At 53.8% G+C, this 19,798-nt stretch overlaps 1 protein-coding gene across 1 annotated transcript in view; it reads left to right on the top strand.

Annotated features, from left to right (window-relative positions):
* Positions 1-17,764, top strand: part of LOC108541616 (cadherin-4) — a gene marked incomplete at its 3' end in the record, with an annotated part of 687,309 nt that extends 669,545 nt beyond the window's left edge. Inside the window, exons 9-12 of the mRNA XM_017891180.1 lie at positions 1,214-1,399; positions 12,749-13,002; positions 13,640-13,782; positions 17,531-17,764. Coding sequence (XP_017746669.1) covers positions 1,214-1,399; positions 12,749-13,002; positions 13,640-13,782; positions 17,531-17,764 — 817 coding nt within the window. The remainder of the gene's footprint in view (positions 1-1,213; positions 1,400-12,748; positions 13,003-13,639; positions 13,783-17,530) is intronic.
* Positions 17,765-19,798: the final 2,034 nt, after the last annotated feature.

Below are 19,798 nucleotides of genomic sequence, written 5' to 3'. Positions count from 1 at the left end.
CAGTCACACTCGGAGGCCTTGGGGGTTTAGGGCTTCAACACGGAAATTCCGGGACACACCATTCAGCCCCTAACAGTGCCCCACGCCAGGACACAGGGGCTTCCCACCCGGGGACACTCCCCTCCCAGTGGAAGGGGAGCAGAGCTGCCTGCAGACGTGCACAGTTCTGTCCTGACACTCCAGCGCCCGTCCTGGGAGGAAGGGTACCTGATCACAGCACTGTCACATCACAGAGCACTGCTCAGCCATCTCAGCTGCATGTGGCAACACAAAGGAGTCCCACAGCCACAGGGCTGAGCAGAAGCCAAACACAAGTGCTGGAAGTTTCCACCCACGGAAAGAACAAACCCAGATGAACTCGTCTTTGACGCCAGAGTCAGCATGAGCTTGTAAGTTTCCTGCAACAAATCAGAAGTCAGCATGAGCTTATGAGGTTCCTGCAACAAATGGCCACAAACGGGGGGCTTGAAACAACAGGAATTTATTCTGTCAGTCTGAAATCACCAGGGTCTTGCTCCCTCTAAAGACTCCAGGGAGAACCCTTCCTGCCTTTTTCAGGTTCTGCTGGCCACCGTGGTGTTCCTGGGTTTGTGGTGTCATCACTCCAGTCTCTGCCCCCATCTCCCATGGCCTCCCCCTCTGAATGTGTCTGTGTCTTTTCTTTGTGAAATCCCCTCTGCCTCCCTCTTCTGAAGATGCACATGGTAGCATTTAGCTCCCACCTGGATAATCCAGAAAAATCTCCCCGGCTCAGAATCCTTACCTCCAGCACCTCTTCTTCCTACAAGGGGGCATTTCCAGTTCCAAGGATTGAGATGTGGCCATATCTTCGGGGCCACCATCCAGCCAGTACAGGTGGAAACTTTGGGACCTGGAAGGGGTCTGGGTCTGGGGTGGGGACTGGGAATGAAAAGAAGCACCCATTGTTGAAGCTGCTCCATCAGTGGTCCTCTTCTGCGGCCGCGAGGCTGACGCACCTGCCGGGCAGGTCTGCACGCCTGCTTCAGCGGGGCCCCAGCAGCCGTGCTACGAGGCGCGCACTCCTGTGCACCCCTGAGCAGCCTGTCTTCTCTGATTCCTGATCTGGGCGTGGCTGACACAGTGTGTTCTGTCTGTGAACATTCGTTGAGCTGCACACATACGCTACGTGCACTTCTCTGTACATATTTACACTTAACGTGGGTTTGTAACATTCTTTCCTTCCATTTTGCAGTTTGCAGGGGAGGTCCCCGAAAACCGTGTGGAGACCGTAGTCGCAAACCTCACGGTGATGGACCGAGATCAGCCTCACTCTCCAAACTGGAACGCCGTTTACCGCATCATCAGTGGGGATCCCTCCGGGCACTTCACTGTCCGCACAGACCCCGTCACCAATGAAGGCATGGTCACCGTGGTGAAGGTGCGTACTCTTCTCGCACCCTGCCAGGCACCCCAGGTTCTGCCGCCTGCACACTCCCTGGGACAGTGAAACAGGAGTGATACTCGGTGTAAAGTTAGTGCCCCCCTAATATCCAAGGGCAGACAGGTAACCCAACCTGCTGGAGGCAGACACAACCTTCACAAAGACCTGTCACGTGACCTGCAGGGACTTGGCAGACCCCCCCAGAATACCTTCCCATTCCCTTTTCAATGTCTGTATATTTGCTGCCACCCCCTACTATAGTAATGGGTGTATTTCATTATTAGAATTCCCAACGTTAAACCGTCTTTGCATTCCTGAGGTAGATCCCACTGAGTAGTGAGGTAGTATTTTGTAACACGCTGGAGAATTTGTTTTGCTGATATTTGAAGTTTTTCGTGTACTTTTCTGGGTGATTTAGGCTTACAGCATCCTCGTCTGGGTTTTGCTATCAAGGTTACAGGCTAATCTCAAGAGTATTTCTCTGTCCCAGAGATGGGTCATGTGATGCTGTAATAATCCGTCCCCTGAATGTTTGGTCACACTGTGCTGGGAAGACATTCAGGAGCTGCGGATTTTGTCTTTTTGGTTGTGCTTCTTTTGTTTTGGAGAGAGATGGGTTTGTAACCACTGGCTCAATGTCTTCGATGGTTCTGGTCAGATGTGTTTTTCTATCATTATAGTAGCGGCGATTCAGTCTTCTAACCTAACTCTTTGTCTACACTTACAATTCATATTCCCCTGGAAGGGCAGATTGGGAGTTATATCGTAACACTTAGCGATCGTTTACAACTTCGTGTGAAGAAGTTTAGCAGCTACTGTCCCAAAACAATTTTGAATAGGACTAAGAAGAAAAGAGCAAGAGTAACTGGGCATTTTTAGAGAAAAGGGCGGGGGTGACAGAAAGGTGAGCTTAAAGCTGGACAGGATCTGCCGAAGCATAAGGGAAAGCAAGTTTCATTTTGGGTGGGATCATTTAGAAACTTCCTTCAGCGGCCGGGAGCAGAGACTTAACCACAGAAGCTTAAATACTGGAGAGCTTTATTCTCTCACGTGAGAGGAGTCCTGAGGTGGGCAGTTGAGGCCGATGTCACAGCTGCACAATCAACAGAAACCCTGGCTCCTTCTATCCTCTGCTCTGCTGTGCACACCTTTCAGGGCCCCTCGTGGCCCAAAATGGCTGCTAGAGCACCAGCCATTACAAGACTTTTACAGACAGCAGGGAATCAGAAAGGGGGAAGAATGGCTTGCCCCTCCTTTATTGAAGGACCTTCCCAGAACACCTGTTCACATCTTATTGGGCAGAGTTTAGTCACATGACCATTCTTAGCCAGAGCAGACACTGCATAATTATGGGCATGTCTCCCAAACTTCTCCCAAGGAAGAGGGGAGCTTGATGTTAGGAGATCACAGGGGAAGAAAATAGGCCTTCTCCAGGATCCGTGTCTTTTCTCAACACCCCAAAGTCATCTTTTTCCTTTTCTTAATAACCCCTTTTCTAAGCAAGCTAGTGAAGCCCAGTTCTCCTGAGAAATCTTATAAAATGTCTTCATCGTTTTTATTGTATGAAATACTCAAATATACACACAAGCGGAAAGAATAGTAAAATGAGCTTCCGCACACCCATCACCTAGATTTCATTAACATTTTGCTACTTACTAAATCTTTTTATTTTGACTGATATGTTTGAAAGTAAATTAACATGTCACAGCATTCCACCCCTAACTCTAGATAAGCCTTCTTCTTCAAGAGAGGCTATTTTTTCACCTTGAGAGATAGTTCTTAGAGAAGAGGCAAAATACACGTTTCGCTTCCCCGCGAATTACGAATTTTCAGAGTGAGGCATTAGCGCAATCGCGCCCCCAGTGGCAAAGTCAGATCTGTGTGCGCAGGGACTGGGCATGGCGAGGAAAGATGTAGCAAACCCTTTCTCCTTTGACCTCGAGCTAGTATTCTAGCTCTGGCCCCTAGAAACACACAAGGTGAATCGTCAGCCGCTTTGCCGGCAACGTTGCTCATGGGAAGGTGACAGAGACTGGATGTGACATGCAGGCAGAGGACAGGAGTGAGCTCTGAGCCCAGCGCTGGCTGGGGCCTTCTTCCCCAGTGAGCAGTGAGCCTCGGCCCATCTCCTGCTTGTGATTCCAAGGAGGCGTCTCTGACTCCCACAGCTCGGATTCTGTGGCCTTCCCAGGGAACACAAAGGGTAGCCCTCAGCCCAAGGAGATCAGCACCTGTCTCACCTGCCCTGCCCCTGGAGGACCACTTCTGCAGCTGGAGCACATACAGCCCTACCACCTTCATCGGCGAACATAGATCAGAAAGGGCCAGTACCAAGGAAGAAGGCTGGCTCGATGTGGTGGGGAAAGCCTGACCCCTAAGGACTCCAGGGAAGGTGGCTTCCTGCCCAGCCCAGGGGCTGGTGGCCTCAGCCGTCATGCGCCTGCCTGGCCCTATCTGCGCAGAGCATCACAGCCACGGAAGGTGGAAGAGCACAGCCAACTGCAGGGAAGCTCCAGCATCCTGGGAGAGAATGGGCCTCGTGGCACTGGGCCAGGCCCTCAGCAGGCCCACGGAGCCCTCTTTTGTTCTTCAGAGAGGAGCCACTGGTTCCAAGCGTACAGCACAAACTAGTCTGTGGGGCATGGACTGAGGGTCCCAGGAGGGCCTGGGGGCCGCCACCCCAGGAACTAATTCTTGAGATGGAGAATCATCCCCTTCGGGTTCTTCCTCCAGCTGGGGATGCCTGAGAAGGCCACTGGGAGAACGACTCCCCCGGGGCTCAGCTGTTTGGCAGCCGTCTCCCCACAGCAGGAAAGCCCTGGCTGGCAAGTGGGTGGGGCATGAATTTTGGAGGCAGCAGAGGAGGTGCTGACGGCAGCCAGGTGGGCACGGCCGGCCATATTCACTGACCTTCTGCCATGTGACAGCTTGGCAGCGGGCCACCCTCCACTGAGTTTGTGCCACGTCCTGTCCCCAAGCCACTGGGGTCTCCTGCCCAGCTCCACCCTCCCTTTGTCAGGCCTCTGTCTACATAGTGAGAGTGGGGTTTCCCGAAGCGTGTCTGCAGAATGCTGGTTCTCAGGATGTTGATGAGCACTGCCTGCGAGCCACCTGCACAGCTAAGATCTCCCCATTGCCTGTGCTTCCTGCCCCCCACAGCCGGTCGTCAATGGCACTGAGGCCATTGAGGGGCCTGTGAGAGGAAGATAAAACCTCAGGACCCCAAACCCACTATGCCAAAGGGAAGTGGAGCGTGGGGACTGAGTCTCGCGGTGCTGCCTTCCTTCTGTGGCCACACAGGTAACTGCAGCTTCACACACCTACCCCAGCTTCTGTGAAATGCAGATCCACTGAGCGCAGAGCAGAGCCTGGCAAGGATATAGCCACTGTCTCATTGCCTACCCAGACCCCGCTTTTTTTCTTTTCCTCCTTCCTCTCCTGTCTGCTCTTTCCTCTTTAAATACTGACGTCCTCAAAACCCGCTTTGGGAAAAGCACAGGACACAGATCCCACTGGGACTTGCGCTTCTCCTTCCTGGGTGCGGGCTCAGCCTCGGCGGAATAACCCTGGAATCGACTCAGATCTTGCAGGCCCCATCCCTCAGGCCTGGGACGCTTGAAGACCTGCCATGCTCAGGGGAACAAACATAGCCCTTTCCTGGTACCCTGCGTCTCCCACCAGAGCCACAGAAACGACAAAGGTGCTGCCGCTCCGCACCCACAGGCGGGCTGGCACCCACCAGCTGAAACCCAGATGTGAAAATCTGCAGATTTTCAGATTTGGGACTTGGGGTGCATTTTGCCTTTTTCACAGCAGCCGTCTTCCCCACTGGGCACAAGGAGGAGCAAACCAAATTCCTACAGCACCGCCTGCTGCACGTGCCTGAAGAGAAGGGGCGCCTGGGGCCAGGGGAGGGCCCAGAAGGGCCGCAGCTGGTTCGAGTCTTCATGACCCAGAGAACTGGCACTGTCCCTATTTCTGCACATCCCCAGATCTCCAGCACCCTGAAACTGCCAGGGAGCCTCAGGCCAGGCCCCGGCATGATCAGCTACAGTGACATTGATTGGGCACCGATACCAGGTGTGCCATCCTCACCCCATCTCACTTGGTCCTCACGCCTACCAAGGAGCTGCTATTCTTGTTGTGTTTCACAGATGGCATAACTGGGGGCGCACACGCAGGATCACACAGCAGGGACTGTACATGCTGGGACTGGAACCGGCTCCCTCTGCCATAAAGCCATCTGTTAACCATCCAGGTTCCTCGCTGGCCCTGCCTGTCTGAGCCAAGGTGTCTGTGTGTGTTCAGGACAAGGTTCCACAGGTTTGAAGCTGGCGCTGGGAGCTGGCTGGGCTGTGTCTGCTCAGAGCCCAGTCCTTTTCCAGGGCATCCTGACATGGCCAGATGGTACCGTCTGACCAGCCTGAAACCTTCCTAATGCCATGAGGAGGGGACAGGAGGCTTGAGGAGGGGTCCAAGACCTCCTTAGGCAGCATGAAACTCTGGCTCAGCTGAGAGTCCCCAGCCCAGGGGCCCTGAGACCCCATGATACCTCTCCCCAGCTGTAAGTCCAAGAGTCCTACAATGGGAAAGCTGCTCAGTCATCAAAAGGAACAAACGGGAGATCCATGTGGCACGCGATGAGTCTCCAATGCGTCACACTAAGTGAGATGAGTCAGAACCAAAAGGTGGCCTGTTGCATGCCCCCATCTGCAGAACGTCCCGGAAAAGACAAAACTGTGGGGACAGAAAACCCTTCAGTGGTTTGCCGGCGGGTGGAGTGGGGGGACTGCAAAGGCACAGCACGAGAGAAGCGTGGAGGAGACGGGACTCTCCTGCACCTTGGCCGCGGGGCTGGCCGTGCTTCCGTACACTTGTTAACATTCCTAGAGTGACTCTTACTGCATGTCAATTTTGAAATAAATTTTAAAATTTGAGGAGCTCGAGTCTCGAGCACAGACTCACAGCCACACTGTCCCCACAGTCACGGGTCATTGTGTCCTAGGTAGCATTCCACAGGAGAACCACAGTTTTTCCTTCTTCCTTCATTTTTGTTTTTACTCCCTATGGTGCTTTTCTCTGAAGTTTCAATTTAGAGTCTGTTTAAGGTGCATATTCAGTCTGGGGATGCTTCATCTTAGAAAACATTTCCAAAATTGGTTTTGCGTTCATTGGTGGAGACTTCATCTTTTCAGGCATTCCCTTTCAGAGCAGGGGAGCGGGGTGGAGGGGAGGGGTTGGGGAGTGGCCGGTGGTGCAGGAGGCAGAAGGTCAGTACAGGGACCTCTCGGCCCAGCCCACAGGAGACGTCCAGTGTCTTGAGGGCATCTGTTCTTAGATTCCCATGCTAGCTCTTTGCTCACTTACCCCTGGCGTGGACCAGCCACTTAATCTCTCTGTGCCTCAGTGACCTCAAACATAAAATGAGGCAAATTGTGGGGCCTATGCCCAGAGACTTATGACTCACATTGAAATAGACCCTGGATATAAAAGATTTGGCACAGTGCCTGGCACAAAGTAATGACTGAATCAGTGGTATTAGCTGCTGCCATCATCATAACCATTATCGTTGTCATTATCATCCTCATTGTCATCATTGTCACTGTTGTCCTGAGCTGGGGAGAGGCTCCTGATCGTTCTCCCTGCTTAGTTCCCCAGAGCATGAAGGTTACTTTAATTCCATGAATGGCCCCCTGAGTCCCTCAGAAGAGCAGGCACCATATCATGTATGTACACTGCAGACCTGACCAGGTCACTGCTCCCACCCTCCAGTAGTTTATATAGTCTGCAGAGGGGATGGTGAGGAGGAATCACTGAAATATTTTATGTCAGGTACACACTGGAAACCCCAAATCCAGCAATGCAGCAGTGTGCTCTTTCCTTCTCTAAACCGACTTAGCTTCTGTTTTTAGCTGGGTCCCCCCAGGTGGTGGTAAGTGGTAGACTGGCATCTCTTCTGCCTCCCTTTTCCCACAGTTGTGTCCATGCTCTGGGCTGATGCAGTGCCCTGTGCAGGGGAGGAGAGCACTCCTGGGCAACTGTCAGAAGTGTCTGGTCACCTCGGTCCTCAGTCATCAGTCACCCAAATCCTGGCTGCATCATCCCTCACTTCTGGGGTCCAGCTTGGCCACTGTCAAAAGAAGTGCACAGGCATCTCAGGCCGGTCATCCAGATCTGTCCTGCCCCACACTCCAATTCCATCTCCCTAGCCACACCAGCGGGGGGTGAGGAATGAGCCTTGCCACCTCCCAGGCTGTACCTGAGGTGGACACACAGCTTCTGTGCTCTCAGGTCCCCAAACCCAAATAAGCCATCTGTTACCATCATGCCCTGCTCAGGGCCCAGCACAGCCTCTTGTCTCCCTCCTCCAGCTGTGAAATTTCATCTTGAAGGAGGAAGGCCCAGGCCCAGGCTCATCCCAGGTTCTTTCTTGTCTCACCCGGGGCCTTCAGTTTTAAAGCTCAAAAGCCAAGAACCGGCCTCTGCCACTTTCCCTTTGGGCAGTGACAGAGGTGGCCTTCCTGTGGGAGGCTCACAGGTGGCAAGAAATACAGGGAGAGCAGGTGGGAATTCAGGGGAGAGCAGGTCAGTGATGGGGTCCTGGTGCCCTCCGTTCAGGCAACTCCTCCCCACGACAGGGGCACAGAGTGAGACTTTGAATGGAAGCCCCTGAGTCTCCCATCAGAGGGGAGCAGGACAGACGTCCTGGTGTGTCCCCACCTGGCCCCGCCCACTCCGCCCAGCTGCTCACCTCTGAGTGAAGGGTCATGGCCACGTGTGGGCGGCAGCCACGCTGAGCCTCAGCAAGTAGATCCAGCCATGCTAATTGAAACTGCTAGAGCAAATTACCTATTGATTTCTCCATTACAAATGTGTTTTATTTTATCTTCCTGTGGGCTTTTATTGGCCATAATAGTCTTTCTGGAAGTCCTCCTTGCTCAGACTCATGACAAGATTTTTTAACACATGACATGCAGCGTTATTCCATGTCCCGGGAACGTGAGCCAATAAATATGGGAGAAAGACCACTTCCCTCAGGGGCTTGTTCATAGCGCCACCACGACGTGATGAAACAGTCCAGCCCCACGAGTGGCCCCGTCCCAGCCAACTCCTGGAGGGCCTGGGGGAGCAGCTGCTGGCATTGGCGTGGTCAGCTCTGGGGGGGACCCCAACACGATGTGGGTGCAGGCAGGCGCTGGGAGCTTGGAGGCATCTGGAGTCCAGAGACAGAGGAACCAAGGCCAGACCTGGAGGAACCTGAGACCCCTGGTAGAACTTTTCAGAGGAGGGTGCTGGGTTATTCTGGATCAGGTGTCCCATCAGACTTGCAGTCAGCTTGGGCCGTGGAAGGTCCTGCAGGGTGACAGCTGCAGGTGCAAGACCCCTGTGTGGCGCACACAACCCCCAGATGATCCTGGGCAATGGTGGTGAACAAGGGGGTGCCCACCCCCTCTATCCCCCAGGCACCCATGGGGTACAGATGACCCACACTGGCGCTGTGCTGGGTGCTGGGGAGGCAGAGGTACAGGGCACAGCCCCTGCTCCAGGGGTGGCAGAGTCAGGGTGGGGTCATGCACCAAAGCAGTGAGAGGTGACAGTGTGCATCATGGAGCCACGAGGCATCTCACTCTGGACTCAGGGAGGCTTGCAGGGACCACACCTTCCTTCAGATGGACACCCCTGGGGAGGATGAGGGCTCACCTAAGCATGGTGTCGCGGTGACTGCGTGTCACCCCCAGGGGCAGTGCAGGGACAGTGGGGACCCAGGACCAGAACTGTGATCTCTGTCCCTCCCTGCAGACCCTCCTGGAGGCAGTCATGGGCTTCCAGGAGCGACCATCTCAGTTTTCCTTCCATGCCCATCCAATACTATTATTTAGGCAGTTTTATTTTTTGAGTCGAGTCTTACTCTGTTGCCCAGGCTGAAGTGCAGTGGTGTGATCACTGCTCACTGCAACCTTGACCTCCCAGGCTCAAGCAGTCTTCCTACTTCAGCCTCCTGAGTAGCTGGGACTATNTTTTTTTTTTTTTTTTTTGTAGAGATGGTATCTCACTATGTTGACCAGGCTGCTCTCGAACTCCTGGGCTCAAGCTATCCTCCTGCCTCAGCTTCCCAAAGTGTTGGGATTACAGGCATGAGCCACTGCACCTGGCCTTATTGATGTGATTTTTAAATTTCTTCTTTATGTACTGAAATATTTTATTCCATAGCAGTGCCAAGAAGTCCTGAGTGTGACATACCAGATTATGTGGCTGTTCCTGCTTGGAAAGATCAGATGCTGAGAGGCTGTGGTGGCCCCAGAGAAGGGGCAGGGTTGGGTCTGTTCAGCCTCAGGTGCTTCACTGCCGGCCCTAAGCATGGCGAGTGGGGTTCAGAGCAACAGCACCTCGTGGGTGGAACACCCCAGGTTCCTTCCTGTCTCTCCTGTGGCCCTCAGCTTATGAAGCTCCAAAGCCACAAACTGGCCTTTTCTGCTCCACCGTGGATAGTGCCTGGCTTTCCTGCCTGCAGGCAGCTCACGAGGGGCGGGAACATGGCGAGATCACATCAGTGGGGGCACATGGTGCCTTCCTGCTTCTTGGGGAAAGCTGGTTGATCTCTCCAGCAGATAAGTTCCTCTCTAAGTGGAAATGTCTTACACTGCTTATCATGGAGGTTTCCAGGCATTCCTAGAAGTAGGAGGAACCGGCCCGATTGCCTGGAAGCACTGTGTCATGATGATTGTGTGGAACCGTGTCATGATTGCGTGAAAGTGTGGTGTCGTGGTGATTGTGTGGAAGTGTTGTGTCATGGTGATTGCGTGGAAGCATGTCGTGATTGCGTGGAAGCATAGTATCGTGATTGTGTGGAATCACGGTGTCGTGATTGCATGGAAGTGTGTCACAGTGATTGCATGGAAGCGTGGTGTCGTGGTGATTGCATGGAAGCATGGTGTCTGCGTGGAAACGTGGTATCACGGTGATTGCGTGGAAACGTGTCGCAGTGATTGTGTGGAAATGCGTCTGCATGGAAACATGGTATCACGGTGATTGCGTGGAAATGTGGTATCACGGTGATTTGCGTGGAAGCATGGTGTCTGCGTAGAAACGTGTTATCACGGTAATTGCGTGGAAACGTGGTATCACGGTGATTGTGTGGAAACGTGGTGTCACGGTGATTGCATGGAAACGTGGTGTCACGGTGATTGCATGGAAGCGTGGTGTCGTGGTGATTGCGTGGAAGCGTGGTGTCGCAGTGATTGCGTGGAAGCGTGGCATTATGTAAATCTCACAGTGATGGGCACGCTGCTGCACAGCAATCTGCACTTTTTGCAGGAGTACTTTTTTAAATTACCAGACCTCATGATCCTCCACATCTAAATCTGTCAGAATGCATCACCCTCAAAAGCACATTTTGGGCAGAGCACAGTGGCCCACACCTGTCATCCCAGCACTTTGGGAGGCCGAGGCAGGTGGATCACCTGAGGTCAGAAGTTCAAGACCAGCCTGGCCAACATAGTGAAACCTCGTGTATACTAAAAATATAAAAATTAGCCAGGCATGGTGGCGGGCACCTGTAATCCCAGCTACTGGGGAGGCTGAGGCAGAAGAATTGCTTGAACCCAGGAGGCAGAGGTTGCAGTGAGCCGAGATCATGCCACTGCTCTCCAGCCTGGGCAATGGAGGAAGACTCTGTTGAAAAAAAATCAAAGCTCTATGATAAGAAATAGATAGCAAACTCACAAACTCATACTCCCAGCTCTGACTTTGACCCCATTCCTCCTCTCTAATAATGATGATCATTTTATTAGTTTTGGTTTATCCTCATGTTTCTTTCTGCAAACATGAGCAAATACATATACAAATAGTATTTTTCTCCCTGTTTTGCACAAAAGGTGCACACTATGTGGGTTGCTTTTTGCCCACCAGTAGATCCTGGAAACCTCTCCTCTTCAGCACACAGAGGTTGTTCTCATTCCTCTTTACAGCTGCAAGTGTCTCCCCGTGCAGATGTACTGCAGGCCGTGCAGCCAACCATTGCTGATGGATGTTTGTGTCGTTTCCAGCATATTGTCTCTGCGCATACTACACAATGAATACTCTGATGCATATGTTACTTTGCACATATCTAAGCAGAATTTTTAATGCAATTGCAACACATTGTGTTGTGTTTTTTTCCAGTGAGACTGTTGCAAGCTTTGCCACTGAATGTCTCAGGGCCCCAAGCTGTTTCCATGTAACTTCCCTCCCTCCCCAAAATGTGTAGGAAAGGCTTGAGCGAAGCTTTTCTGATAATACAGCATCACTGCAGAACTGCAGCTGTAGTGTTTATCAGCCTGGGTCCCAGTGCACCAGAAGGGCACCACAGATTGTGTGGATGCAGGGGCCAAGTACAGCAGTGATGGGAGCTGCAGAACTGGCATGGTGGTGCCTGGGGCTGCGGTAACAAATTACCACAAACCAGGTGGGTTACAATAATAGAACTGTCTTCTGTCCCAGCTCTGGGAGTCAGAGACATAAATTCAAGGTGCCGGCAGGAACGGTCTCGCTTGGGAGGTTCTAGAGGAGAACCCGCTGCCTGCCTCTCTCCTGTTTCTTGGCCTGTAGCTGCCTCACTCCAGACTACACCTCCGTTGCCACATGGCTCCTCCCTGCACCTGTGTGTCTCAAATATCCCTCTCCTTTTCTCTCTGTTTTGAAATTTTGGAGAGCCTCGCTCTGTCACCCAGGCTAGAGTGCAATCACAGTGCGATCACAGTGCACCACAGCCTCAAACTCCTGGGCTCAAGCAATCCTCACACCTTAGCATCCCAAAGCCCTGGGATCATAGGCATGCATGACCGCACCCAGCCCTGCCTGTCTCTTATGAGGGCCTCTGTCTTTAACTTACATGTACAAAGACCCTATTTCCAAATAAGGGCCCATTCACAGGTCCCAGGTGGACATGTCTTTTGGGGGCCACCATTTGACCCCCTGCACCTGATGAGGCCCCCCTGACCAACAACGTCAGGAGCCTTCTCCACACTAGGCTCAAAGGAGGAAGGTAGGGATGGGGTTACCAGGCCAGGAAGAGGGGCTGGAGTGCCCCAGGAGGAGCCCAGCTTCTGCCTCAGCACAGCATGGGACAGGGGCTGGGAGGCCTAGACCCCCTCCCTCTCTCCTGCCATCAGCCAAACCCAGCAGGAACCAGAAGACAAGGGTGCCTGGGAGATGGGACCCTTTGGGGCCTCCAGGCTAAAAAGCAGGGCAGAGAAGAGCTGGACATGGTTCAGAGAGGGGTAGACACCAACCTTCCCGCACGTCCCCCCATGCCCAGCCCCCCGGAAGCTGTGCCAGGTCACTCCCAGCCCCAATCTGTTGTTCCAGGCAGTCGACTACGAGCTCAACAGAGCCTTCATGCTCACGGTGATGGTGTCCAACCAGGCGCCCCTGGCCAGTGGGATCCAGATGTCCTTCCAGTCCACGGCAGGGGTGACCATCTCCGTCATGGACATCAATGAGGCTCCCTACTTCCCCTCAAACCACAAGCTGATCCGCCTGGAGGAGGGCGTGCCCCCTGGCACCGTGCTGACCACGTTTTCAGCTGTGGACCCTGACCGGTTCATGCAGCAGGCTGTGAGGTAGGTCCACAGGACACGCCTCGTCCCTGCCTGCAGCTTCCCGGGTTCCACACAGAAGGGTCCAGAAATACCCCATGAAATCCACAGCCCAGAATTCCCCCAGATGGGTGGTCGGGGGCATCCCTAACCTGAGGCGTCCTTCCAGGAGGGAGCAGCAGCCCTTAGTCCCGGATAGCCAGATGCAGCCCCTGACCAATCATGAGTGTTGTGACCGGCGCTTGCACATTCAGCACTGTCCAGATGCAGGCCGGCCCCATCCTGGCTGCGCTCTCATAGCCCTGAGACTCAGCAACCTCCTGCCCTTTCTGTTCCTCAGCGTCCTTGTCCGTTCGAGGGGGACGATGAGGGCATCTGCCCACCGGGTCCTTCTGAGTTGAGACCACCCACTACTGGATGAGCTCGGTGCCCGTAGGCCACAGGCCTGTCCTGTGATGTGGAGGGGGCAGTCCAAGGTGGAGGGGAAGCCCTAGAGGAGGACAACGCCTGGGGGTCTCCAAGGAGACGGAGATACTGGCCCTGGCCCAGGCCCTGGAGGTGTGGCCAGTGCAGCTGCCCAACCAGGGCCACGGAGGCCTGGGATCCAGGGCGGCCCCGCCCACCCCAGCCTTACCTCCCCCCGCACTTGTGGTCTCCACAGATACTCAAAGCTGTCGGACCCGGCGAACTGGCTGCACATCAACGCCACCAACGGCCAGATCACCACAGCGGCAGTGCTGGACCGCGAGTCCCTCTACACCAAAAACAACGTCTACGAGGCCACCTTCCTGGCAGCTGACAACGGTGTGGCCCACCCCCAGGAGGCAGCTGTCTCGACGGCCTTCCCATGTCCTGGTTCTGTGGGCGAGGGAGGGCGCTGGCCAGGCCCCGAGAGGGCAGCAGGCATCCAGAGGGTCACCCGGGGGGGCTGAGGGGACGTCTGCGCAGACAGCGGTGATCAGGGTTGCATCATCTCAGGGCCCCCAGGCCATGCTCCACCTCCACCCATTCCCATGTCAGTCATTGATTCCGCCCCCTCCCCGGCATTCACTTGCTTGCTCGAAGGTGCGCCCCGTCCATCCCCCCAACGTCACTCACCCACAGGCTCCAGGGGCATCAGGGCACTGGTCATCCCAGCCTTGTCCTTGCTGCACTCTGCAACCTGAACTGCATCTCAGTTTTGCTGCCTGTAAACTGAGGCATTGGAAACAGGTCCACAGTTTTCAAATGCTTTTGGCCAGCAACCCTTGCCACAGACCCCGTCCTGTGGGGAAGGCCCAGCCCCACCGGTCAGCAGCCCCTGGGGTGCCACCCTCGTGGCTCTGACCACCCACAGCGCAGACCCCTGTGGCCCTCAGTCACAACAGGAAGCATGAGACCCTCCAGGACCCTGGGAGTCCAGAGGGCAGCAGCAAGGTCCCGGAGCAGGTGGCACGGCAGACGACCTCAGGATCCTGGATGGGAGGGCAAGGATGGGCTGTGCAGAGGCAGCGGGAAGAAGGTTTGAGAGCACGCGGGGCTTTCTGAGGGACGTGGGCTGGCATCTCAAGGAGTGGCCACCCCTTCCTGGAGCTGCAGTAACCCCGCGAGCTGGCCGAGCCCCCTACGGGTCACATGCTCTCAGAGGCATGGAGGCAAGGTGGGTGGGAGCAGAGATTCTGAAACGGAAGATCAGTCCAGTACCACTGCTTACCAGTGGGAAAAGACCTGACCTCTCTGTGCCTCAGTTTCCTCCTCTGCCAAGCTGGGGGAGTCTTAGTACCCCTGAGAATCAAACGAGTCTGAGTCACCAGAGCACTGAGGAAGCGCCTGGCTCGGGCACCACGGGCTCCTGTTTGCTGTGGCCGTGATGACGGCCCGGCCTGCTGTTCGCTGAGTACCAGCCGAATGCCTGCAGCTGCTCATCGGTGAGCAGCACACAGCGACGCCCTGCCCTGGCGTGGCTGACAGCCCGAGTGTGTCAGCTGGAACCCAGGTCAGTGAATGCCGATGGAGGAAACTGCAGCACGATTGAGGCTTTTTTTTCTCTCACATCCAAGAAGCCTGGAGGCAGGCAACCCAGGGGCAGATCCCAGACCCGGGGCTCCCTGACTGTGCCATGGCATGGTCCAGAATGGCTGCTGGAGCTCCAGCCATCACAGCCACGTTCTGGCCAACAGAAGGCCTTGTGGGGAGGGCACAGGCACACACCTGCTCTACGAAGGACTTTCAGAAAGCCCCATGCGAGTCCTCCACCCACAGCTCACAAAGCCCAGAACTTACTGATGCCGCCACCCCAGCTGCAAGGGATGCTGGGAAATGGGGTCTTCTAGGTGGACAGTGATGATCCCAGACAAAATGTAGGATTCGAATTATTTTCTTAAAAGGAAGCAGAAAATGGATATTGGGGATGACTCAGCAGCGTCTGCCCCAGGGAGACCGGAGAGAAACCAGTCACACAGATGATTCAGGCAACAAGAAGAGCTGGGAGAAAACAAAACAGGTGGCTGGGAGGCAGTGACCAGGGGCTCCGCCCTGAGGAGCTGACCTTGGGACCAAGAGCTGTGGAACCAGAGGAGCAAGCAGGGGAAGGTGGGGTGGCAGAGGAGGGTCACAGGGTCGGGAAACGGTGTGCGCAAAGGCCCCGAGGTGAGGCCATACCTGGTGGGCTCTTGGAATGGCTGTGCATGAAGCCTCATGGGCAAGGGTCGTCACTGCGCAAACGCTCGTCCCACAGCAGGTGAAAACAGGACGTGGTCACGTCCCTGCCAGCCTCCCCAGCCATCGCCGCCTCCCCCGCCGGGGTCCACAGAGCTGGGGCCGTGTAGCTGTGCAGCTACCTCTGAGCCCAGGGCCCTGGTCAGGGGAAGCGTCTCCCCTTGACGGCCCTCCTGCCGCAGCTCAAGCCCTGAGGTTAAATTAGAAAGTGATTGTGAGCCCAGGCTGGGCCCAGTGGCGCACACCTGTAATCCTAGCACTTTGAGAGGCCGAGGCAGGTGGATCATGAGGTCAGGAGTTCAAGACCAGCCTGGCCAAAGTGATGATACCCCGTCTCTACTAAGGAAATACAAAAATTAGCCAGGCGTGGTGGTGCACGCCTATAATCTCAGCTATTCAGGAGGCTGAGGCAGGAGAATCACTTGAACCTGGGAGGCGGAGGTTGCAGTGAGCCGAGATGGCACCACTGAACTCCAGCCTGGGCAATAGAGTGAGACTCTGTCAAAAAGAAAAGAAAAGAAGAAAGAAAGAAAAAGAGATTGTGAGACCATAACTGGACGGAGCATCCATCGCATGTGGCAGACGCCATGTGAGTGAGCCTGGGTGTGCAGGCTGGAGTAGGAGCCCTCCAGTTAACAGAACCTGTCTGTGCTTCTCTGATCACGGGCTGTGCCCTCAGCGACATCTCAAAGCAGTTTTCAAAGGTAGCGTTGCCCTGCGTCCCCTTAAATGTGTTTTGATGCAGCTTCTAGAAGATTCAAGAGACATCCTGTGGGATATATTTTTACATGCTTCGCCTGCCTCAGTCAAGACATGTCGTCGTTAATGTCAGGTCAGGAGCTGCCATCAGGGGCAAAGCCACAGTCAGAACCTGCCACTGCTGCCGCCGCCTGCCAGCCTGAAGAACAGACAGGGCATCTCTCTGTCCCCAGATTCCCGCCGCCTGGCCTGCATCCATCAGCACTGCCGGCCTGGGCTGAGGAGGGGCTGAGCATGTGAAGGCCCCAGGGACAGGGACGGCCCCTGAGGAGCTCGGGGGGCTCAGCAGAGCACCTCCCTCCATGCTGAGGCCAGAGGTCATCGGGTCCTCCAAGGCAACTTCCTGCCGGGCCAGGAGGGAGCTTCCATCAAAGCTCATCAGGAGCGGCCGCACCTGCCTTTCTCACAGACACTTCCAAAGGCAGCAGTTCTTCCATGCGATCATGGGCTCAGGGCTTCCAGCACCCTGGGGCTCTGCTGGGTGAGGCCAGCAAAACTCCAGGAGGCAAGGAAAGGTTTTGCCCTAAGTCCCAGACGAGGGCAAGATGTGGTGGGTGGGTCCCAGCCCTCAGGGGCCAGTGCAGAGCCCAGCACCCTCAGAACCCCTCCCTGGCTCTCCAGCGGGAGTGAGTCCCCAGCACGTGGCTGTGACCTCAGTGGCTCTGAGTTTGTGCATTGGTGGAGGGCATGTGATGAGGGCTCCACGCGAATGCCGCACCCCGCTGTGTGCGTGTGTGCAGCTGCAGGTGTGCCCGTGTGCTCTGGGATGGCTGCTGAGGTGCTGTACACCATGGCTCTGTGCGTGTGTGCAGCTGTAGGTGTGGGTGTGGCCGTGTGCTCTGCAGTGTCTGTTGAGATGTCGTACGCAGTGGTGTGGCTGCCCATGGCATGTGGCAGGGTGTCAAGAGCCATGGCTGGGCTGTGGGTCAGTCCCTGTGCAGCTGTGTTGAGGGGTGGCCGGCCGTGTCCGGCTGGGGGGCTGTAGATGTGTCCCTGTGTATGTTGCGTGTGGTTGTGTGCGTGTCGTGTGTGGAGCTGTGGGTTGGTCGTGGAGAACCAGGAGTGGCCCGCATGGTGACCTGTGTCTGTTCCTCAGGGATACCCCCGGCCAGCGGCACCGGAACCCTCCAGATCTATCTCATTGACATCAACGACAATGCCCCTGAGCTGCTGCCCAAGGAGGCGCAGATCTGCGAGAAGCCCAACCTGAATGCCATCAACATCACAGCAGCTGACGCCGACATCGACCCCAACATCGGCCCCTACGTCTTCGAGCTGCCCTTTGTCCCGGCGGCTGTGCGGAAGAACTGGACCATCACCCGCCTAAACGGTGAGCTCACCTTAGGCCACGGGGAGGGTCAGACCGGCCTGGGGTGCAGGCCCCTGGGAGACCCAGCTGGCCTTGGAAGAGTGAACACCAGAGGTGGGTGACGGCCCTCCAATAGGACTGTCCCGCCAAGGCTGGGGACACTGGCCATGCTTCAGCTGCTCAGCCTTCTTCACCTGGCCCTGAGGAGGCCACCAAGTCATTCCCAATTTCTTGCTGCTTTAATGAGCCCCATGAACATCCTTGCAGCTCTGCCCTTGTACATCCATGACAACTTCCTATGCCAGTTATCAATTGACTGGACCCTGACCAATAAGTTTCCTTAGAATACTTCCTTGGATATGGATTTGTGGTATAAAAGGATATCAAAATTCTCAAGTTCTGGCACTATGGTGAAAATGTTCTCTAGACATGTCTACTTCCATCGGGAGAGTGCCTGTTTTTCAAACCCTTCCAACACTGAACATTATTGTTTTAAAATAATACTGTATTCTGCCACCTTTAGGCCAAAGTCATTATTTCCATTTGTATATCTTGACTACCAGTGGAAATTTTTTAAAGATATTTATTGGCCATTTTTGTTTCTTCTGTGAATTGTCTGTTCAATGACTTTGCCTATGTTTTCTTTGGGGAGTTTCTTTTTATTGATTTGGTAAAACTCTTTATATATTCAGGAAATTATTTCTTCATCCTACATGTTGCAATTGCTTTTTGGTTGTGTCTCCAATGTCTTTTTTTTTTTTTTTTTTTAAGACAGAGACTCACTCTGTTGCCCAGGCAGGAGTGCAGTGGCACAATCTCAGCTCTGCAACCTCCACCTCCCAGGTTCAAGCAATTCTCCCACCTCAGCCTCCCAAGTAGCTGAGATCACAGGCTCGTACCACACACCAGGCTAATTTTTGTATTTTTTACTAGAGACGAGGTTTTGCCATGTTGGCCAGGCTGGTCATGAACTCCTGACCTCAAGTGATCTGCCCACCTCAGCCTCCTAAAGTGCTGCGATTACAGGCGTGAGCCACCACACCCAACCTCCAATGTCTTTTAACTTAATGATGTAGCACAGGTGTATGTATGTGTGGTAACCAGACAGATATTTCAGATTTCCATGCCATTGGACTTTTTCATAATCTAATGAGTCGAAATCATTTGTTTTACTTAAACTACTTACCAATTCAGTTCAGTCCAGTCCTTTTTGAGTTCATGCATAGGCTAGGCTGAGGGTTAGAATAGTAATTAATATGATTGATGATTTGATTATTACAGGAAGATTTGTTGTTTGGAGAGCCCATGGCAGGGGTAATAGCAGGGCAATTTCTAAATCGAATAATAGGAAGGTAATAGTGACTAGAAAAAATTTTATGGAGAAGGGAATGCGAGCAGAGTTCAGTGAGTCAAATCCACATTCGTAAGGGTTGGCTTTTTCTGTATAGGAATTGAGTTGGGGTAATCAAAATATAATAATTATTAGTAGTAGGGTTAGAAGGGTGTTAATTGCTAGGGCTAGTACTAGGTTAATTATTCTTTTTCGAATGTTATGGAAACTAGCTGATTGGAAGTCGGCCGTACTGGTTATACTAAAAGAATAGGAACCTCATCAGTAAATGGAAATATAAAGAAACAGTCAGACGACGCCTACAAAGTGTCAATATCAAGCGGCGGCTTCAAAGCCAAAATGGTGATTTGATGTGAAGTGATATAATAGTTGGCGAATAAGGCAGACAGTAAGAAATGTAGATCCGATAATAACGTGAAGTCCATGGAAGCCGGTGGCAACAAAAAATGTTGAGCCATAAATGCCGTCAGAGATAGTGAAGGGTGCTTCGTAGTATTCTGAGATTTGTAATAGGGTGAAGTAGATGCCTAATAAAATTGTAGTGAGTAGGGCTTGGATTATTTGTTTTCGGTTATTTTCTATTAAGCTGTGATGGGCCCAAGTGATTGTAACTCCTGATGCAAGTAATACAGAAGTATTTAGAAGGGGTACTTCTAGAGGATTCAGGGGGTAATACCTGTTGGTGGTCAGTGTCCTCCTAAGTG

This window comes from Rhinopithecus bieti, unplaced genomic scaffold (genome assembly GCF_001698545.2).
Source record: "Rhinopithecus bieti isolate Rb0 unplaced genomic scaffold, ASM169854v2 scaffold_20477, whole genome shotgun sequence".
NCBI classification, from domain to species: Eukaryota; Metazoa; Chordata; class Mammalia; order Primates; family Cercopithecidae; genus Rhinopithecus; species Rhinopithecus bieti.
The sequence above is the reverse complement of the archived record's forward strand: the minus strand, read 5'-3'. Positions and strand labels throughout refer to the sequence as shown.